The following is a 22,599-nucleotide window of genomic DNA, read 5'->3' as shown; positions in this document are numbered from 1 at the left end:
AGAAAGCCCAAAAGAACCAACTGAAATACCAACAGATACTGAAGTTGTTGATATTTATATTATGACAAACAAGAACTAGTAGAAAAAAATACAGTAAAAATCACATTCTCAAAAACAACAAGAAACATTCTAACTACATAACCATAAGAGTATAGGATCTATAAAAACAAAACTCCAACTTTGAGAGGCATAATGCCAACATGAATAAAGGGAGAGATACCTTGTTCTTAGACAAGACTCAAAATTGCAAATGTGCCCAATATTCCCTAGAGTAACCTATAATAACTTAATTGCAACCTTCAAAAATACCAGTGAGATTTCTGAGGGAACTTGACAAAATGATCCTGAAGGTTGTCTGAGAGAATAAATGTGCAATTCCCCTTCTTGAACTTTTGTTTTGAAATTTTCAAATCTACAAAGATGTTTTGCCATATTTATCCCTCTCTATACACACAATCTTCTGGAACAAACTGAAAGTTAAAGACACTGTGACACTTCACCCCTAATTATTAATACTTCAGCTTATATTCCTAAAGAATAAAGATATTCTGCTACTTAAATCCAAAACCATTACTACACCAAAGAAATTTAATAGTGATTATCATCTACTCCATAGCTGTGGCATAACATGAAACATTACATTTGACCTCTGTCCCCAGTTCCTACATTTGACCTCTGTCCCCAGTTTCTAGCACAGTGCTCCTAAAACTTGTAATTTTCTAAGTGATAGGACTGATAGGAGCATCTTTTGTTCTATTTGATCTTTCTTCTTTTTTTTTTGATATAAGAGTCTTGCTCTATTGCCCAGGCAGGAGTGTAGTGGTATGATCTCAGCTCACTGCACCCTCCACCTCCCAGGTTCAAGCAATTCTCCTGCCTTAGCCTCCTGAGTAGCTGTGATTACAGGTGCTCGCCACCATGCCCGGCTATTTTTTGTACTTCTTTTTAGTGGTCAGGGTTTCACCATGTTGGCCAGGCTTGTCTGGAACTCCTGACCTCAAGTGATCTGCCTGCCTCGGCCTCCCAAAGTGCTGGGATTACCGTCATAAGCCACCACACCCAGCCTACTATTTGATATTTCTCTCAGATTCTTGACAGAGAACACTTAAATCCCTTAGCATTCGCATCCAAAGAAGAGACTCTTGGCAGACCCCCAGATAGCTTCAGGATAGGGCTGGTTGCCAGAAAAACCATGCCTTGGTTAGAGGTCTGTAACTTTCAGCCTCACTTTCCAACCTTCAGAGAGAGAAGAGGAGCTGGAGATTCAGTTAATAATTGATCACACATATGCAATCATACGTGATGAAATAATTGATCATACATACATATATTTTTAGCCACAAAACCCCCTAAATGGCAGGGTTTAGAGAGAGCTTCCAGACTGGTGAACACAATGAGGGAGGGCGACATGTCCAGAAGGCCCATGCATCTCCCCACCCTCTGCACCTACAATACCTTGCCCTAGGCATCTCTTCTGTTTGGTTGTTCCTGAGATATATCCTTTATAATAAACCGGTAATAGTAAGCAAACTGGCTTCCTAAGTTCTGTGAACTGCTCTAGCAAATTACTGAAGCTGAGCAGGGGGTTGTAGGAATCCCTAATTTACAGCTGGTTGGTCAGAAGTAAGAGTGACTCAGAAGCCAGGCGCAGTGGCTCACGGAGGCTGAGGTGGGTGGATTACCTGAGGTCAGGAGTTTAGGACCAGCCTGACCAACATAGTGAAACCCTGTATCTAATAAAAAATACAACAAGTAGCCAGGTGTGGTGGTGGGCGCCTGTAATCCCAGCTACTTGGGAGGCCGAGGCACGAGAATCTCTTGAACCCGGGAGGCAGAGGTTGCAGTGAGCTGAGATCGCGCCATTGCACTCCAGCCTGGGTGACAAGAAGGAAACTCAAAAAAAAAAAAAAAAAAAAAAGAGCGACTCAGGACTTGCGATTGGCATGCCTGCAGTGGGAGCAGTCTTGTGGAACTGATTTCTCTTAACTTGTGGAATATGACACTAACTCCAGGTAGATAGTGTCCAGAATCAAATTGAATTGTTGGACACTTAGTTGGCTTTGAAGAATCTGTTACTGTGGGAAAAAACTCCTCATAATAGTCCATATTCAAATTTACCCAACTACCCCTACAATGCCCTTTACATGTTTTTTCCCCTTTTCATTCTTTTTAATGGCTGAATGGAATTCTGTTGTTTGGCTATATCAAATTTTACTCAACCAATCCTCAACTGATTAGCATTTGAGTTCCTTCTAGTTTACTGACAAATATACATCTATTTTTTAAAATCCATGAATCTCATTCAAGCATTATATACCCATTTGGTTTTCATTTGTTGGCCTCTTTTAATCTAAAACAGTCTCCATCTCCATCTTTTTTTTTTTTTGGCACCCCATTAGAAAGCATGTCAGTCGGACCTGTTAAAGTACCTTTATAACTGAGATATTAGCCACATCTTAGTTGTAAAGGAATTTTCCTCCATTTTAAATTAATAATCTGTTGGATACTTTGCACACAGCACAACTTTTCACCTATGGTTTGGCCACTGATGACTACTTTCTGAACCAGTTATTACCATGGGGGTTGCAAAACGATGATTCTTCTGATTCCATCAATTGTTCTGTATCTATTAAACTTGAATCTTTCTGTTAAGAGCTGCACGCCTCTCCCTCTCCCTCTCCCTCTCCCCCTCCCCCTCCCCCTCTCCCCACGGTCTCCCTCTCCTCTCTTTCCACGGTCTCCCTCTGATGCCGAGCTGAAGCTGGACGGTACTGCTGCCATCTCGGCTCACTGCAACCTCCCTGCCTGATTCTCCTGCCTCAGCTTGCCGAGTGCCTGCGATCGCAGGCGCGCGCCGCCACGCCTGACTGGTTTTCGTATTTTTTTGGTGGAGACGGGGTTTCGCTGTGTTGGCCGGGCTGGTCTCCAGCTCCTAACCGCGAGTGATCCGCCAGCCTTGGCCTCCCGAGGTGCCGGGATTGCAGACGGAGTCTCGTTCACTCAGTGCTCAATGGTGCCCAGGCTGGAGTGCAGTGGCGTGATCTCGGCTCGCTACAACCTCCACCTCCCAGCAGCCTGCCTTGGCCTCCCAAAGTGCCGAGATTGCAGCCTCTGCCCGGCCGCCACCCCGTCTGGGAAGTGAGGAGCGTCTCTGCCTGGCCGCCCATCGTCTGGGATGTGAGGAGCCCCTCTGCCTGGCTGCCCAGTCTGGAAAGTGAGGAGCGTCTCTGCCCGGCCGCCATCCCATCTAGGAAGTGAGGAGCGCCTCTTCCCGGCCGCCATCCCATCTGGGAAGTGAGGAGCGTCTCTGCCCGGCCGCCCATCGTCTGAGATGTGGGGAGCACCTCTGCCCTGCCGCCCCATCCGGGATGTGAGGAGCGTCTCTGCCCGGCCGCCCCGTCTGAGAAGTGAGGAGACCCTCTGCCTGGCAACCGCCCTGTCTGAGAAGTGAGGAGCCCCCCTGCCCAGCAGCCGCCCCGTCTGAGAAGTGAGGAGCCCCTCCACCCAGCAGCCACCCCGTCTGGGAAGTGAGGAGTGTCTCCGCCCGGCAGCCACCTCGTCCGGGAGGGAGGTGGGGGGGTCAGCCCCCCGCCCGGCCAGCCGCCCCGTCAGGCAGGTGAGGGGCGCCTCTGCCCGGCCGCCCCTACTGGGAAATGAGGAGCCTCTCTGCCCGGCCAGCCGCCCCGTCCGGGAGGGAGGTGGGGGGGGTCAGCCCCCCACCCGGCCAGCCGCCCCGTCCGGCAGGTGAGGGGCGCCTCTGCCCGGCCGCCCCTACTGGGAAATGAGGAGCCCCTCTGCCCGGCCAGCTGCCCCGTCCGGGAGGGAGGTGGGGGGGTCAGCCCCCCGCCCGGCCAGCCGCCCCGTCCGGGAGGTGAGGGGCGCCTCTGCCCGGCTGCCCCTACTGGGAAGTGAGGAGCCCCTCTGCCCGGCCAGCCGCCCCGTCCAGGAGGGAGGTGGGGGGGTCAGCCCCCCGTCCGGCCAGCCGCCCCGTCCGGGAGGTGAGGGGCGCCTCTGCCCGGCTGCCCCTACTGGGAAGTGAGGAGCCCCTCTGCCCGGCCACCACCCCGTCTGGGAGGTGTACCGAACAGCTCATTGAGAATGGGCCATGACGACAATGGCGGTTTTGTGGAATAGAAAGTGGGGAAAGGTGGGGAAAAGATTGAGAAATCGGATGGTTGCCATGTCTGTGTAGAAAGAGGTAGACATGGGAGACTTTTCATTTTGTTCTGTACTAAGAAAAATTCTTCTGCCTTGGGATCCTGTTGATCGGTGACCTTACCCCCAACCCTGTGCTCTCTGAAACATGTGCTGTATCCACTCAGGGTTGAATGGATTAAGGGTGGTGCAAGATGTGCTTTGTTAAACAGATGCTTGAAGGCAGCATGCTCCTTAAGAGTCATCACCACTCCCTAATCTCAAGTACCCAGGGACACAAACACTGCGGAAGGCCGCAGGGTCCTCTGCCTAGGAAAACCAGAGACCTTTGTTCACTTGTTTATCTGCTGACCTTCCCTCCACTATTGTCCTGTGACCCTGCCAAATCCCCCTCTGCGAGAAACACCCAAGAATGATCAATAAAAAAAAAAAAGAAAAAAAAAAAGAAAAAAACAAAACAAAACAAAAAAAAGCTGCACGCACCCACCCCATGTCAAAAGTAACACAGTATCGATACAAAAAGAGCCTGGATCCCTCACATGGACAGCCCTGATCTGCTGACTCTGAGTGCTGTGTGACAGAAAAGCAAAACTTTTATATTGTTTTAAGTACCGTTATTTAACCTTTATGTTAGAACCAATCTTATCATTTAGCCTAACTAATACAAGGTATCTTCATATGAGGGTAAACTACAGTCACCAAAAGTGATTACATATCAGAAGGCTGAGGTGGGAGGATCATTTGAGACCAGGAATTTGAGGCTACACCACACTATGATCATGCCTGTGAATAGCCACAGTACTCCAGCATGAGCAACACAGTGATACCCTGTCTCTAAAAAAAAGCCAAAGGAAATTTTTTTTTTAGGGATAGTGTCTCACTATGTTGCCCAGGTTGGTAGGTTTCTAACTCCTATGCTCAAGCAATCCTCCTGCCTTGGCCTCCCAAAGTGCTGGGATTACAAGCATGAGCCACTGTGCCGGGCCAAAAAAAATAAATAAAAATTTAAAATAAAAGTAAAGACAAAATATTAAAAAATGTTAAAAGTGATTACATAAAGATTAACTGGTGTTTAATAAAATAAACATTGCTGAATTAAGAATCAGGCTTCAATTCTTTGTACAAGTATACATACATAGTCAGGGAGTGAAAGCAAGAATTCAGGATTTCACTTTACAGCACTGTCTCTCGGACTTTAAGATACAATCTCTGGGAACAAAAGGGACCAAAATCAAAGGTCTACCTGCACAATACCTAAATATGAAAGTCCCTTAACTTGACTTAGTGTCCATACTCCTGCACATGCAATACTTAAAGCAACTTAAAAAAAAAATCAGATACTGTGCTATATATACTTAACAAATACAGACTGCTCTACAAGAACAGTGATAGAATTTTAAGAAACACTGCATTATCGAAAATCACATATAAAAATAACTGTTTCCATATAAAAATGGGAACTGGGGGGGACAAGGGAGTTTCCAGTTGCAGTAAAAATATTTTTTTCTTTAGGAGTATCAATAATAAATTTTAGCTATAAGAGGACGTTATAAAATCTAAACATCATTGAGGAAACCCTACAACTGACCAAACCTCATTTCTGCCTCCATTCCCAGCACTGTCATTAGCACAGTGGCCTTCAAATCAGTTAGGACAAACAAGAATGACTCAGAGCAGCAGAGCTATCCAACTGTTCTTCTCTCCCACGCCACTCTTCCCCACCTGCTTATCCAATTGTTATACCAAACAGTAGTGTGCCTAATTAAAATTGTGCTCCTTAATCCACCCTATTAAAGTTCATGTTATTCTAATACAATCTATAAGATGGCATTTATTTAATTACTCTTCTCAACAATCTTATTATGTAAGCACTATTACACTGGAGTCCTATTATTAGGTTAATAATATAACTAATAGGTTAATGAGCATATACAGTGCAAGTCATTTAAATTTCAGGACATTGCATCTAGTCACTCTACTCATGAGCTTATGACCCAGGGTGACCTTGAGAGCGGAGATGCATTTCTCCTATGCCCTCAGAACAAACCAGATCCCATATACCTCACTCGAAGTATGAGCTATTTTGAATGTGAGTCTAAAGTTTAGTTTAATTTTGAATATAAGCAAATTTTCCTGTCCTGTTAGCTTTGGAACCAAATTAAGAACAAAACTGTATAGTAGTTCCATTTCACAAAGAGGTTGTTAAACGGCTTGACCAAGGACACAAGTAGTACTCAAACATTTGCCTGAATCCTTTGTCACCTCTTAAGACTAATTTCTTGGTATCACTTCCAAATACTTTACAATGTTTGCTAAAAACACATTTTCCAGTCTGTTTTTATGAATCTTAAGCAGTAAAGCAAATCTAAACATAACTAATTATATTAAATGTATACAGTTAAACATACTGACTAAAAGACATTGTCAGAGTGGGACAAGACCCATCTATTTGCTATCCAGAAGAAATCCACTTTAAATATTATATAGAAAGGTTAAAAGTAAAAGGATTGAAAATGATATACCATGTAAACACTAATAAAACGGAAGTAACTACATTCATATCTGAGGCAAAGGAAACTTCAGAGCCAGGAAAGTTACTAGGAATATAAGGTGTCATTACATAATAATAAAAGAGTTCACTAAGAAGACAACAATCCTAAATATGTATGTACCCACCTAAGAGCCTCAAAATGAATGAAGCAAAAACTAAGAGAACTTAAAAGAGAAATACGGCTGGGCATGGTGGCTCATGCCTGTAATCCCAGCACTTCGAGAGGCCGAGGCAGGTGGATTGCTTGGGCCCAGGAGTTCAAGACCAGCCTGGGCATCATGAAGAAACCCTGTCTCTACTAAAAATACAAAAAATTAACCAGGCATGGTAGCTCACACCCGTAGTCCCAGCTACTGGGGAGGCAGAGGCACGAGAATCACTTGAACCAGGAAGGCAGAGGGTGTAGCGAGCCAAGATCATGCCACTGCACTCCAGCATTCCAGCCTGGGCGACAGAGCAAGACTCAGTCTCAAAAAAAAAAAAAAAAAAAAAAAAAAAAGGAGAGAAATAGATAAATCCACAATTACAGTTGTTATAGTTGCAGACTTCAATACTCTTCTCTTGGTAATCAGTAAACAAGTAGAAAATCAGCAAAGATATAAAAGAATTGACCAACACTAATAACCAACTGGATTTGACATTTATAGAACACACTACACAAAAATGTACATTCAAGTGCAGAAAGTACATTCAAGTGCACAAAGAACTGAAATCATGTGTGTTCTCTAGCCATAATGGAATTAAATTAAAAGTCATTTGAGACTGTCTCAAAAAAAAAGGTATCAAATCAACAATCTATGCTTCAACATTAAGAAACTAGAAAAAGAACAAAATAAAAATTGAAGCAAGCATTAGAAAGAAAGAAAACAATGAAATTGAAAACAAAAATAGAAACAAAATTCAATCAGATCAAAATCTGGTTCTTTGAAAATGTATAATGAATAAACCTCTTGTCAGACTGACAAAGGAAAAAGACAGAAGGAAGAATTATCAATATCAGGAATGAAGAGAGACATCACTACAGACCCCACAGATATTAAAAGAGGCTGTGACAAACAACTCTAAGCACATAAACTTGACAACTTAGATAAAATGCACCAATTTCTTTAATAAAAACCACAGGCTAGGCACCGTGGCTCACACCTGTAATTCTAGCACTTTCGGAGGCCGAGGTGGGCAGATCACTTGAGGTCAGGAGTTCAGACCAGCCTGGCCAACATGGTGAAACCGTCTCTAATAAAAATACAAAAAAATTAGCCAGGGGTGGTGGCACATGCCTGTAATCCCAGCTACTGGGGAGGCTGAGGCAGGAGAATCGCTTGAACCTGGGAGGCGGAGGTTGCATTGAGCCGAGATGGCACCATTGCACTCCAGCCTGGGTGAAAAAGTGAGACTTTGCCTCAAAAAAAAAAAAAAAAAAAAAAAAGTTGTGTAAAATCCACTATTTAGTTAATATACTCAAAAAGTGCTAGTTATTTTACAAGACTGAACCATATGAAATTTCCAATTATCAAATGATTAAACCTAGAACAATGTAAGCATTGCATTTCCTTGTTTTATATGATTCGGCGTTCTCAAGAGTGCTAATCACATCTACACATCTATCACAATGAATTGCCTTGGATTTTGAGGACTGAGGTTCATTGAACATTTGTCAAACATATTCTGGAGATTTTTCACAACACAGGTTATGTGCAAATCTAGGATCTGAACATTTACTAGGAAAGGAGTACTTAACTACAGAAATTTTTACTTGTACTTTTTCTTAAGCTTTTTTTTTTTTTTTTTTTTTTTTTTTAGAAACAAGATCTTGCTCTGTTGACCAAGATGGAGTGCAGTGGTGCAATCATAGCTCGTGGCAGCCTTAAACTCCTGAGCTCAAGCCATCCTCCCACCTCACCCTTCCAAGTACAGGTGAGCACCACTCTGCCTGGCTAATTTAAAAAAAATTGTTTTTTGTAGAGACAGGGTCTTGCTATATTGCCCAGGCTGGTCTCAAACTCCTGGGTTCAAGCAATCCTCCTGCCTGGGCCTCCCTAAGTACTGGGATTACTGGTATGAGCCACCATGCTTGGTCATACTTCTACTCTTCAGCAATCTACTATTTTTCTTTTCTTTTCTTTTTTTTTGAGACAGGGTCTCACTCCGTCACCCAGGCTGACATGCAGTGGTATAATCTCTACTCACTGCAACCTCTGCTTCCCAGGCTCAAGCAGTCCTTCAGTCTCAGCCTCCCAAATAGCTGGGACTACAGGCAAAAACTAAGAGAGCCACCATGCCCAGCTAATTTTTGTATTTTTTGTAGAGATGGGGTTTCGCCGTGTAGGCCAGGCTGGTCTCGAACTCCTGACCTCAAAATGATCCACCCGCGTCTGCCTCCCAAAGTGCTGGGATTACAGGCGTGAGCTATTTTTAATTCTTAATAAAAAATAACCCTGTTATCTGAAGCATGGATTCACTACAAAATAAAGATTAAGGTCCATCAAGGCTAAGTAACACTTATTTAAAAAAAAAAAGATCAATCAAGGCTAAAAACATTAAAAAGAGAGAGAGAAGGCAACCAGATTTCTAGGATTATCTCATCCCTTTGCTCAAAACCCTTTAATATCTTCCTACCTCACTGAGTCAGTCCTACAGGCCATTTCTTACTATTCTCTTTCCTCTTCTACTCCAGCCACACTGGGCACCCTGCTGTCCCTCAAACATGCAAGTACAGTCCTCCATTGTTTAATAACCAGGACGGATTCTGAGAAATGTGTAATTAGGCAATTTCGTCATTGTGTGAACATCATGGAATATACTTAAACACACCTAGATGGTACGGCCTACTACACACCTAAGCTATGTAGTCTATTTGCTCCTAGGCTACAAACCTGTACAGGATGTTACTCCACTGAACACCGTAGGCAACTTTAACACAATGAAGTATTTGTATATCTAAACACAGCTAAACATTAAAAAGTTACCAAAAAAAGGTATTATATATAAGACCATTGTTAAAGATAGAAATGTCATTTGGCGCCTGACTGTATACTACTCCTCACCTCAGGGCTGTGCTGTTTCCCTCTACCACGAATGCTCTTCTTAAATACGGCTCACTTCATCTCCTTCTGATACCTGCTTAAATGTCATCTTCTCAAAATGGCCTTGTCTGACCAACTTATTAAAATAGTATCCCAACTACAAGTCACTGTTATTTTTTTCCTAGTTGTCTGTCTTCCCCCCAATAGAATATAAACTATAAAAGGAAGAGCCCTTTGTTTTATGCTCTGCTCTATCTCCAGACCCTAGAACAGTAGCAGGCTCTCATAAGAATATGCAGAACAAGATGTTGCACAAAGACAACACATATATATATGTCTCCAATTAAAACTTTTGTCACGGATAACAAAAAAAGCTAAGAAAACAGTTTGAAACCCTGCACGCTCTGCTACTTAGAAAGAAATAACTATGCTTTAGAAGGAAATGTTTCATTTAAAAAAAAACACTAACAAATGTCTGGATTCCCTAAAGACAAACATTAATGCTAAGTGCACGCATGCTGCAATTCTGCTGGTACAAAATGCTCTGGTTTATCACAAAAGATCTTCACTAAGCCATTTTCCCAGGAACCACGAAATTCTAGCTAAAGATTCTTAAGGAAAAATAGAGGCAAAATTAACATATTAGTGATATATCGTGATTAGGAAACACACAATATTTCCTACTAGTTGAAACTTCATAGCACCAAGCAAGATAACCGGAAATCGGATCGGGAGTGTCTGCCTCACGGAGACACTGGGAGAGAAAAAGTCCTCAAAGAACTGCACCTCCTTTTCTTGGCGCCAGGCTGGCTACGAGGACTCAGTCCGGAGATGCAGCTGGGTGTGTGGGGTTTGGCAGGAAGAGGCCCGGACTGCGAGTTAGGGGTGTGCCCAGGCCACCTTCCTCTCCCACTGATTTTCTCTCAAGAGAAAACGGAAAGTTGCCTGCGCCTCCTACCCGCTTCCAAAAAGGCCGGGGGGAGGGTTGCTGAGGGTAGACCCCTCCCCTTCGCCAAGGCAGGCCTCGGCCCCAGCAGCGCTCCCCAGTTTCCAGCTCACCCGGCTCCCGGTTGATCTCGATGTCGAAGTGGCACTGCGGCCGGTCCTGCGCCCCCATCGCGACCGAGGTGGCGGCAAGAGCTGGGAGAGAGGGGGAGGAAAGCGGTCAGGGCAGGGGCGAGGGCGGGGGCGAGGGCGGGGGCGAGGGCGGGGGCGAGGGCGGGGCTGAGACGAAGTCCGCGCCACGGTGCCTCACGCCGGCCCGTCGCGACAGCGCAGGAGGCCAAGACGAGGCCCCCTCCCGCCCCGGGCCTCGCGGCTCCCACGCAGCGCGCACGCATGCGGGCGAGCTCTTCACCTGGCTGGCCTCCAGCCTGAGCGGGTCCCCGTGAGCAGAGGAGAAAGCACTTCCACTGCAGCCAAACCCCAACGCCGCTAACGGAACGCCGTCTCCTCCCCCAGGCCGGGCCTCCCAATGCCACGCTAAACCCCGCGAGAGTCGGGACAAATACCGCGAGAGTACAGTCTAGATGGGGGTGGTCAACCGAAGGTGGCGGCAGCGGGGGCGTACGCACGGGGGCGTGTCTGGGGAGCTCTCGAGGAGCCTCCAGCCAGCGCTCCTATACCTGCGCGCTCCCTGTTTGCCCCCGGCTTTGAAGTCAGTCGCCCAATCTGAAAGCCGTGGGTGCGCCTGCGCCCTCCATCTCGTCAGGTGTGGCTGTGAGCGTCGCGCATTTTCCGATACCGCGAGACTTCCCTGTTTCCGAGCGCTGTAAAGGAACTGAGTGAATTGAGGCTTTGAGTTTTCGTTAGCCAAGACGTTGTGTTGCTCTGTGTTCTTTTTGGCCGGGGGTGGTTATGTCCGTGTCCTACTGTTAGGTCTTTTAGGCTGAAGAATGCGTTCCTTCCCGCTTTGGCACCAGCGTCACTGGCACCGTTTTTGTCCTGTGCTTACTGGCCATTCTGCATCTTTTGTGAAGTTTCAGTTCCAGTCTTCTGCCCGTTTTTAAATCTAGTCCTTCGTGTTTAACAGTTCTGGATACAAATGTTTTGTTAGATATATGTATGCTCTGAATGAAAATCTTTTGTTACATAAATGATTGCGAAGTCTTTTTCCCAATCTGGGCCTGTCGTTTCATTGTTTTGACTTTTTTGGCAAAGAAGTTTTTAATTCTGATTAAGTCAATTGGTCAGTTTTATGTTTTAATGGTTTGTGCTTTTTCTGTGCTAGGAAATCTCTGCCTACCTCAAGTTCTTGAAGATATTCTGTGTTCTCATATATGTTTTACATAGTCTTTAACGTGTAAGTCTATGATCTAATAGCATTAATTTTTGCTTATGTTGTCAAGTAAGTGTCAACATTTTCCTATTGGGATATACAGTCGTTCCATTACAGTTTGTTGAAAAGACTCTTATACATTGAATTACCTTCGCCTTGTGACCATATATGTGTGGGTCTGTTTCTGGATTTTTGTTCCAATGATCTGTGTCTGAGTACCACACTATTTTATAAGTTTTTTTAAAAACTATAAAATACACATTACATGGGCGGGCGCGGTGGCTCATGCCTGTAATCCCAGCACTTTGGGAGGCCGAGGCAGGCGGATCACGAGGTCAGGAGATCGAGACCATCCTGGCTAACACGGTGAAACCCTGTCTCTACTAAAAATACAAAAAATTAGCCGGGCGTGGTGGCGGGCGCCTGTAGTCCCAGCTACTCGGGAGGCTGAGGCAGAAGAATGGCGCGAACCCGGGAGGCAGAGCTTGCAGTAAGCCGAGATCGGTCCACTGCATTCCAGCCTGGGTGACAGAGCGAGACTCCGTCTCAAAAAAAAAAAAAATATAGATATAGATATAAATACACATTACGTGAAAGTTGCCATTTTAACCATTTTTAAGTGTACAGTTCGCTGGCATTAACTGTATTTCACACGGTTGTACAACCCTCAGTACCTCCCATCCATCCACAGAACATTTTCCATCTTGCAAAACTGAAACTCTGTATTATTAAACAGTAACTCCCCATTTCCCTCTTTTCCCAAGTTCCTGGCAGCCACCCTTCTACTTTCTCTCTGTAAATTTGTCTACTCTAGTATTTGTCTACTCATATGTGAGTAAAATCATATAATAATGTTCTTGTAGGCTAGGTGCGGTGGGTCACACCTGCCTCTGGGAGGCCGAGGTGGGTGGATCACATGAGGTCAGGAGTTCGAGACCAGCCTGGCCAACATGATGAAACGCCGTCTCTACTAAAAATACAAAAAATTAGCAGGGCGTGGTGGCAGGCACCTGTAATCCCAGCTACTCAGGAGGCTGACGCAGGAGAATCCCTTGAACCCGGGAGGCAGAGATTGCAGTGAGCCAAGATTGCGCCACTGCACTCCAGCCTGGGTGACAGTGCGAGACTCTGTCTCAAAAAAAAAAAAAAAAAAAAAATTGTTCTTTTGTAGCTGGGTGATTTCACTTAGCATGTCTTCCATTTCATCCATGTCGTAGCATGTCAGAATTTCCTTTTTTGAGGCTGAATAATATTCCATTGTATGTGTATATCATATTTTGTCTATCCATTCATATGTCAGTGGATATTTAGATTGCTTCTACCTTTTGGCTGTTGTAAATAGTACCGTTATGAACGTGGGTGTACAAATACCTCTTTGAAACCTGCTTTCAATTATTTTGGATATATGCCCAGAAATGGAATCACTGGATCATAAGCTAATTCCATTTAAGATTTTTCCAGGAATTACCATACTGTTTTCCATAGCTGCACTATTTTACATTTCCATCAGCAGTGCACAAAGGTTCCAATTTTTCCACATCGTCACCAACACTTGTTATTTTTTGGTTTTCTTTATTGCCATCCTAATGGATGTGAAGTGGCACACTGTTTTAATTAATGTAGTTTTATAGTAAATTTGGAAATTGGGCTCACTTAGATTGGGTGTCCAATCTTTTGGTTTACCTGGGCCACATTGGAAGAATAATCGTCTTCAGCCATACATAAAATACACTAACACTAACAATAGCCAATGAGCTTAAAATCGCAACAAAATCTCATATTTCTTGAAAGTTTATGAGTTTGTGTTGGGCTGCACCCAAAGTTGTCCTGGGCCACATGTGGCCCATGGGTGGCGGGTTGGACAAGCTTGACTTAGATCATTTCCGACCTGTTTCTGCACCTATGTCACCTTTTTTTTTTTTTGAGACAAAGTCTCACTCCATCGCCCAGATTGGAGTGCAGTGGCACGATCTTGGCTCACTGCAACCTCTGCCTTCTGAGATCAAGCGATTCCCCTGCCTCAGCCTCCAGAGTAGCTGAGACTACAGGCACACGCCACCACACCTGGCTAATTTTTTTGTATTTTTAGTAGAGACAGGGTTTCACCATGTTGGCCAGGCTGGTCTCCATCTCCTGACCTTGTGATCTGCCCGCGTTGGCCTCCCAAAGTGCTGGGATTACAGGCATGAGTCACCGCACCCAGCCATCCATGTCACCTTTTTAAAGTACAGTCAAACCTTTGGTACTTCCACACCATCACAGAAGTGCTGTCCTTTGTTAGGGCTTGCCCATTCTACCTCCCTGAGAGTCCAGTGTGTCTATTAGAGGAGCAGTCTGTAGGCTGAATTGAGAAGCTAGCGGTCTTGGGTCTGATTTTGCTGACAATTACAGACTTGAACAGTATGAAATGTACATGCCTTTCTGGAGATGAAATAGTTTGATAAAGCTAACTTTCATACATGGATTCATGAAAGGAAAGGATGGAGACCATTACCCAGCTTTGTAATTACTGTGTTTAGGACATCAGGCTTCAATGTAAATAGGTTTTAGAGCTCAGGAATGAAATATTTAATTTGGGATGTACTTAAAGAACTTTAAACCTAGAATTCATTCTTATCTTGACATTCCAGCAATTCTCTTCTTTCTGCCACTGGTTATGTGACCTGAGACAAATCACTTTGATCTCTCTGAAGTTTACTTTCTTCATCTGTAAAATAAATGAGATAAAATATCTCCTTTCTAAGGTCCTGCCTCTCTCAAAGATTATTTTATTCTGTCTTGTGATTTGAAATTATATTTTAGATGATTCGAAGATTAAAGTATGCAATTTGGTCTGTGATTAAGGTGAAGAAACTCCTGGGACAAGGCAGGCCTAGGGCTAGTATCAACCAAAATGACTGACACCTCCTCCATCTCTTCCAAGAGTGGTAGAAAGTTGGTATCCAAAGAGTTTACAAACTCAGGCTTAATTTGTCCATGATTTATCATGAAGGAGAAGCACTGGTAGTACGAATTTTCAGGTAATGATTCTGGGGTTCAGCCTTTTAGAGTGTGATTACGCCAGCAATTAGAACTTCAGGGGATAGGACTCTGGAAAACCATCAGGAATGCTAGTGGGGAAACAGACAAAATAATTTTCTAGAAAACAGAAATGATCGGCTGGGCGTGGTGGCTTACGCCTGTAATCCCAGCACTCTAGGAGGCCGAGGCAGGTGGATCACCTGAGGTCGTGAGTACGAGACCAGCCTGACCAACATGGAGAAACCCCGTCTCTACTAAAAATACCAAAATTAGCCAGGCATGGTGGCACATGCCTGTAATCCCAGCTACTTGGGAGGCTGAGGCAGGAGAATCACTTGAACCCAGGAGGTAGAGCTTGCAGTGAGCCGAAATTGCACCACTGCACTCCGACAGAGCGAGATTCCGTCTCAAAAAAAAAAAAACAAAACCAAAACAAAACCCAAAAAAAGAAGAAAAAGAAAAAAGAAAGAGCCAGAGCCCTCAGCACATTAGTGCTAACATAGATTAACATGTGCCCAGTTCTCAATCACGTTATCTCAATCTCACAACCTCAGGAGGCAGATGCTATTTTCATTATCCTCACTTTAGAGGTGAGGAAACAGAGCTTTCAGAGGCTAAGGGATAGAGCTGGGATTCAAAATGAGTTATCTCTTCACTATTTACATGTATTTTACAGTTGCCCTAGGTTGCAACCCTTGACTCCAAAAAAAGGAGCAGGGACCTGGGCTTCTAATTTTGGATATACTTACAAGAATCTCTTTGCCTCATCTTTCAGATAAATCTCCAAGAGTGAAATTTTTTTATAGAATACAGCTAATAAAGTCAGAAAGAATGATAAATTAGAAAATCCTCATTATGTAATCCCTAATGAATTACCAGATCAAAGCTGGGTGGATCATAATTTAAGTGAAAGGCTGGTTGGGAACTTGAAAGTCAGGTCACTCCTTGTGTGATGCAAAAGCAAGTACTTATCACCTTCTAATATATTCCTGCTAAAAATATTAGAACATGAGTCTGCATGAGCCTCTAGATCTACTAGTTTACAGGAAAAGTGGATGATAGTGGCACATAGTTAACAACACTACAGAGATACAACTGTATGTAGAACACGAGAAAATTCTAGGGTAAACACCTAGTTATTTCAACAAATAAAGAAAAAAAGGAACTATTAAGTATTCTTTAAGTAACTTAAAGGAACATCAACAAAATACAACGTGTGACTCTTATTTGGATTCTGGTTCAGACAAATCAACAAAAGACTATCTGATAACTGAAGAAAATTAAACATCATCTATTATCAGATGATATTAGATAATAATTAGAAATCACTATTCATTTTGTTGGCAATTATAATAGTATTGTTTTATATACTTTATGGTTAAGTCCTCACAGTTATTCTTGAAAACCAAATGGAATACTTATTACATGAAAACTTCTATACCTCCACATCAGTATTTTATAGAAAAATAAGCTTTATTTCAAAGCAATCTGAAAACAGCAGTCAGGGGGACCACATTTACAAACTGATAGGAAGGAGCACACAGTTACATGTCCATTTAGCAAGGTCTCAAGTCAGGAATCTCACCAATTCCTGCCCAACACCTACTCAGTTTCCTCTTCAGGTTGAAACTAAAAAGTAGACTTGAACATCCCAGTGATGTCTTTGTTATCCAAACATGCTCCAAGTTCAGGAAAGAGGACACCTGGGCTCAACTTATTGAGGGATTTGCTTAATTATTTAAAAAATATTTACATTGAGAATACAGCTAAGTTAGTAGCTTTCTTCACATTTTCACGTTTTGAAAGAGCCACAGAGGTTTCATTCATGTTTTAACCAGTTGAGTTGGTAAAGACCCTGTCTCCATTTTGTAAGAGATGGATTACATTCAATTACTCCTCACGACAGCCAAATGGAAGATTATTCTATTGCTTTTGAAAGATTATTCCATTGCTTTTGAAGTGCTGGTTGGACTGGCATCTGCAATGGTAGCCAAATAAATGAGATTTCTATGTAACACATGCTGGTACCTATGGGCAAAAAAACAGGCAAAAATCAGAGGCTTGTTTTTACCGACCATGAACAAAAAACTGGAAAATAATTTACCCACTCTAGTGGAATGGCTCATCCACTGACTGGATGATTCAGTGTTATCAACCTTCTTGTTTAACATATTTAAAGAAAATATAGTCAGATTCTCACCCATTCTTACTGATTACTTTCATAGCTACCATCATTTCTTGCTTGAACTATTGCAGTAGACACCTAGTCTCCCAGATCTATCTTTGCGCACCTACTTTATTCTCCACACAACAGCCTGAGAGATCACTGTACAATTTAAATCAAAATCATGTTATATGTCTATTCAAAACCTTCCAAAGGCTCCCATCTCATTCAGAGTAAAGGTGAGCTGTTCTTGTGTCCTAATAAGGCCCTACATGATGGGGGCCTCCAGTCCCCCTCTGATCTCACCTCTTATGGCTATACCTTTGTTCACTGAATACTGGCCACAGTGGCCTCCTTCTGTGACTTGAAGATATCCGGCACACTCCTACTAGGGAGCTTTTCCACCTGATGCTTTCTCTGTCTTACTTATCTCACTATGCCTTACTACTGCATAGCTGGCTCCCTTACCCCAGGTCTCTACTCAAATGTCACCTTATCAGACATACCATGTATAAAATAGCACTCCTCCCCCCACTTACTCTGCTTTATTCTTATTCAAAGCACTTATTATTATGTGCCTAATTATACATTTCCTTATAGATTCTAGAGTCTAGAATGTCAGCTCTGTGAGTGCAGAGCTGGTATCTGTTTTACTATGGATTTCCCAGAGTCTGAAACAGTGCCTGGTACCAGGAGTACAATTGTCCCTTGGTATCCACAGAGGATTGGTTCCAGGACACCTCCCTCCTCCCCTTAGATATCAAAATCTGAGGATGCTCAAGCTCAAGTCCCTTATATAAAATGGCATAGTATTTGTATATAACCTACACACAGCCTTCCATATCATATACTTTAATTAATTTATTTATTTATTGAGACGGAGTCTTGCTCTGTCACCCAGGCTAGAGTGCATTGGCGCAATCTCAGCTCACTGTAACCTCCACCTCCCAGGTTCAAGCAATTCTCCTGCCTCAGCCTCCCGAGTAGTCTGGGACTACAGGCATAAGCCACCATGCCCAGCTAATTTTTTTTGTATTTTTAGTAGAGATGGGGTTTCTCTGTGTTGGCCAGGCTGGTCTTGAACTCCTGACCTCATGATCTGTCTGCCTCGGCCTCCCAAAGTGCTGGGATTACAGGCGTGAGCCACCGTGCCTGGCCCCGGTTTTTGTTGTTGTTGTTGTTATTGTTGTTTTTGTTTTTGTTTTTTTGAGACAGAGTTTCACTCTTGTTGCCCAGGCTGGAGTGCAATGGTGCAATCTCGGCTCACTGCAACCTCCACCTCCTGGGTTCAAGCAATTCTCCCGCCTCGGCCTCCCAAGTAGCTGGGATTACAGGCACACACCACGCCTGGCTAATTTTTGTATTTTTAGTTTTTAGTAGAGATGGGGTTTTGCCACGTTGGCCAGGCTGGTCTTGAACTCCTGACCTCAGATGATCTGCCCGCCTCAGCCTCCCACTGTAATGCCACAGTGCTGGGATTACAGGCGTGAGCCACCACACCTGGCTCACAGTTTAAATAATCTCTAGATTACTTATAATAACTAATACAACTTAAATGCCATATAAATAGTTGTTATACTGTATTGTTTTTTATTGTTGTGTTGCTATTTTTTATTGTTTTGTGCTCCCCAATATTTTTGAAATGCAATGCAGAACCCATGGATACAGAGGACCAACTGTACTTATAAAATATCTGTTCAACAACTTCAAGAAGGGACAAAACATTTTCATGATCAACATAAGTTTACGGTGGGGGGTGGGTAGAGTTCTTCACCCAAAAAAAATAAATCAGACAAGGGGTCAGAAAGCATGGCCTGTGCAATTGAAAAACCCCACTAGGAGATTTTGATAACTTTCTTACCCTTGGGTTGAGAATTACTGTACCAAATGGAACATTTTGCAACCATTTTTCATATAGAAAAAGGAGAAGGTATTTACTATAAACTTTTAAAAATCAAATTACCAAATGCCAGAGTCAGATGTAAAGATTTACCCAAAAACTGATATCTCTACTATTCTATTAAGGTATTCAGTGAGGGACTGTAGGTAATTTTTCTAGGGGGTAGGGATTGTGAAACATTTCTTCAGTAACAATGAAATAATATATTTTTCTATAAGAAATGGGTATAAGGTCGGCCGTGGTGGCTCATGCCTGTAATTCCAACACTTTGGGAGGTCGAGGTGGGTGGATCATCTGAGGTCAGGAGTTTGAGACCAGTCTGGCCAACATGGTGAAACCCTGTCTCTACTACAAATATAAAAATTAGCAGGGCGTGGTGGCACACGCCTGTAGTCCCAGCTACTCGGAGGCTGAGGCACGAGAATTGCTTGAACCTCAGAGGTGGAGGTTGCAGTGAGCCGAGATTGCACCACTGCACTCCAGCCTGGGTGACAGAGGGAGACTGTCTCAAAAAGAAAAAAAAAAAGAAAAGAAAAAAATGGGCGTAATACCTGGACTAGATTCGGAAAAGAGACTCAGACTCTATTTTCTCTCATTTTGGTATCTACTTAGGGAGTGCATTAAATTATTATGCAGAATTTACCTTTGACTTAACTTGTAAATCCTTTGTTTGTCTTTGTGTATGTGTCACTAACAGACTGACGGGAAGTTAGAAATGAGAGGGAGCTTAGCAGCCAAATGGCCTGACCCCTTCACTTAACAGAGAAAGGATGAAGCACGGATCCAAGATGAGAAAGGGGCCATGGCTCTAATCTCCTGAGCCTAGTTTTCTGTGTGCTCTCACCCCCATCCCTGTTGTCATCAGCCGGCATAGCTTTGAGTGAAGGAGGCTTTGCAGTGAGAATAATTCACGTTTTGAAGAAAGAGCCACGTCTGACTCCAGGCTCCGCAGTGTACTCGTTGTATGGTCTTGGGCAGGTTAGCAAACTCTTTGAGCCTCTCTTTCCTCAGTTCAAAGAGGGGCTTAACTGCGATCAATCACCCAAGACTCTTAGTTCGAGAAAGCACCTTATCACACAGGTTTCCCCTCTACCCACAGGTCAGGGGCGCGGGGGTGGGGGCACTTACTGGACGCACTCGTTCCCGCGGCCCTTGTTCTGATACTCCACAATACAGCGGATCAGCTGGTCATTCTCCTCAAGGAGCTGAAAGATCAGAGAAAGAAAGGGTCAGTGCAGGCCGGGCGCAGTGGCTCACGCCTGTAACCCCGGCCCTGTGGGAGGCCGATCTAGGCGGATCACGAGGTCAGGAGTTCGAGACTAGCCTGGCCAACATGGGGAAACCCCATACTAAAAATACAAAAATTAGCCGGGAGTGGCGTCGCGCTCCTGTAATCCCAGCTACTCAGGAGGCTGAGGCAGGAGACTCGCTTGAAGCCAGGAAGCGGTGGTTTCAGTGAGCCAAGATGCGCCACTGCACTCCAGCCTGGGCGACAGAGCGGGACTCCGTCTCAAAAAAAAAAAAAAAAAAAAAAGAAAGGAGAGAAAGGGTTAGTGCAGTGTGACGTCTGGACGGCGGGGGACCGAACCCCATGCCGGGGTCCTGCCCCGGCGCCTGTGCTGATTTCGTGCCCATCTCACCCCGCACCCCGGCTGCTCAGCACCCTTCACAGTCATCTGGGAGGCCGCTCACTACAGGATGCTTCTCGCACCCCGCAGCCCCTCGGGATCCCGACTTCTCTCCGCCCGCCCGCCCGCGTGGATGCTCACCCGCTGGATAGTCTCTTGATTGACTTCCGCCTTGCCCCTCAGCCAGTCCGGTACGAAGGCCACCGACATCCCGAGGAACCTCCGGAACCACGACCGCCAAGCGACTCGATCCACGATAGGTGGGGCCTAAGCTCTCGAAGTTGATTGGATGCTCCCGCCTACAGGGCGGGGGACAGAAGGGACGTCATTTGTGACTGGACGCGCATGAGCTATACTCAGCGCTTTCCTCGGTCCCAGCCCCCAAAACGCCGGGGGCGTTTTCGTATCCTTTGCACTTGCGCAGTCTGGAGAGCGAAACTTGTGGGTTGGGGCTGGGTCTACTGCTGACCTACCTGGCGTCAGCACCTCCAGTGTTAGGCTGTGCATGCTTTTTTTTTTGAGATGGAGTCTCGCTCTGTCGCCCAGGCTGGAGTGCAGTGGCGCATCTCGGCTCACTGCAAGCTCCGCCTCCTGGGACTACAGGCGCCCGCCACCACGCCCGGCTAATTTTTTGTATTAGTAGAGACGGGGTTTCACCATATTAGCCAGGATGGTTTCGGTCTCCTGACCTCGTGATCCGCCCGCCTCGGCCTCCCAAAGTGCTGGGTGTGCATACTTAATCTATCTGCAGGAGCTGTTTGCTCGGCTTCACCCAGCATGTCTGGCACTCAGATACATGGCTTCAGATCCATTGTCCTCTCTACATCACTCTGTGCCTCCAGGTCTGCATCTGGAGCATGAACATTGGCTATGGCATTGTCTCCTGCCAGGCCAAATCTGCAGGGCCAGGAAAACTTTGGTATTAGCTTTACTCTTTGCTGAACGAGAAATTCGCGTTTTTCCACATAGCCTGGACTTATTTGGGGCAGGAATAATGCTTATTAGGTTGGCAACCCTAAAAAGCAGTGGTATTTTCTCTATTTTACAGATGACGAAACAGGTTAAGTAACTTGCCCAAGGTTCCTTAGCAAAGCCAGTCTCTGAATATGGGCAGTCTGGCTTTAGAACTCTCACCCTTAACAACCCGGGACTGCCCAGGCACCATACCGCAAAGGTGGTGTGCCGCAAGATGCAAGGAGGAAGCTGGACATACCTTCTTGGGCCACATGGTTACTCCTGGTGACCACTACAACTGAATTGGTTGTAGTCTTCTAGACCAGTGGTCCCCAGCCTTTTTGGCACCAGGAATTGGTTTCGTGGAAGACAATTTTTCTTGTCTTCCACGGAGGTGGGGGTGGTTTTGGTATGAAACTCTTTTACCTCACATCAGCAGGCATTAGATTCTCATTAGGAGGGCGCAACCTAGATCTCTTGCAAGTCCAGTTCACAATAGGGTTCACGCTCCTGTGAGAATCTAATGCTCCCGCTGATCCTAATGCCCCCGCTGATCTGAGGGGGCAGAATGCTCGGCGGTAATGCTTATCCGCCCTCTGCTCATCTCCTGCTGTGCGGTACCGGTCCCGTGTTCTAGCCATCCGTGGTGGATGTGGTAACAAGATTCGTTTTCCCTGGAGTGAGCAGCGGCCACTTCATTTAGGAGGGAGATCTTGGGAACCTACACTCCTAAAAAGGGGAGGTCCCTAGAGCTTTATTCCCCTGAGTGGTGGCCCTGATCCTGAGCAAGCTCATCTGCTTTACTGGGCTTTCTCTCCACAATCCCTTTATTCAAACCTGTGAAAAGGCAGCTTTCATCCCATTTCTTTTTTCTTTTTTTTTTTTTGAGACAGAGTCTCGCTCTGTCACCCAGGCTGGAGTGCAG

The 22,599-nt window shown here is 44.8% G+C and overlaps 3 protein-coding genes across 17 annotated transcripts in view; 1 reads left to right on the top strand and 2 right to left on the bottom strand.

Moving 5' to 3' along the window:
• The window catches only part of NKTR (natural killer cell triggering receptor), a 50,035-nt gene extending 38,894 nt beyond the window's left edge, over positions 1-11,141 (bottom strand). For 5 of the 10 annotated variants that reach the window (XM_009445282.5, XM_003309735.6, XM_009445278.5 and 2 more), the window contains exons 1-2: positions 11,087-11,141; positions 10,789-10,869 (exon numbers count right to left, since the gene is read on the bottom strand). In XM_009445282.5, coding sequence (XP_009443557.3) covers positions 10,789-10,846 — 58 coding nt within the window. In that variant the 5' untranslated portion in view covers positions 10,847-10,869; positions 11,087-11,141. Of the gene's footprint in view, positions 1-10,788; positions 10,875-11,086 lie in introns of those variants that run through there. The other 5 variants (XM_009445279.5, XM_063805629.1, XM_063805628.1 and 2 more) reach the window with 2 other exon arrangements.
• The window catches only part of SEC22C (SEC22 homolog C, vesicle trafficking protein), a 53,154-nt gene continuing 41,320 nt past the window's right edge, over positions 10,766-22,599 (top strand). For 2 of the 6 annotated variants that reach the window (XM_054680594.2, XM_009445288.5), the window contains exon 1: positions 10,766-10,856. The gene's annotated coding sequence lies outside the window, so the exon portion shown is untranslated. Of the gene's footprint in view, positions 10,857-11,263; positions 11,441-21,007; positions 21,124-22,599 lie in introns of those variants that run through there. The other 4 variants (XM_054680595.2, XM_016940836.4, XM_009445291.5 and 1 more) reach the window with 4 other exon arrangements.
• On the bottom strand, positions 16,481-20,977 carry SS18L2 (SS18 like 2). The gene is made up of 3 exons (XM_016940844.3): positions 20,862-20,977; positions 20,221-20,297; positions 16,481-17,056 (listed from the first exon to the last, which is right to left on the bottom strand). The coding sequence occupies exons 1-3, from the start codon at positions 20,928-20,930 to the stop codon at positions 16,969-16,971; spliced, it is 234 nt and encodes a 77-aa protein (XP_016796333.1). The 5' UTR covers positions 20,931-20,977; the 3' UTR covers positions 16,481-16,968.

This window comes from Pan troglodytes, chromosome 2, assembly GCF_028858775.2.
Source record: "Pan troglodytes isolate AG18354 chromosome 2, NHGRI_mPanTro3-v2.0_pri, whole genome shotgun sequence".
NCBI classification, from domain to species: Eukaryota; Metazoa; Chordata; class Mammalia; order Primates; family Hominidae; genus Pan; species Pan troglodytes.
Note: the sequence above shows the minus strand (reverse complement) of the source record. Positions and strands in the feature narration are given on the sequence as shown.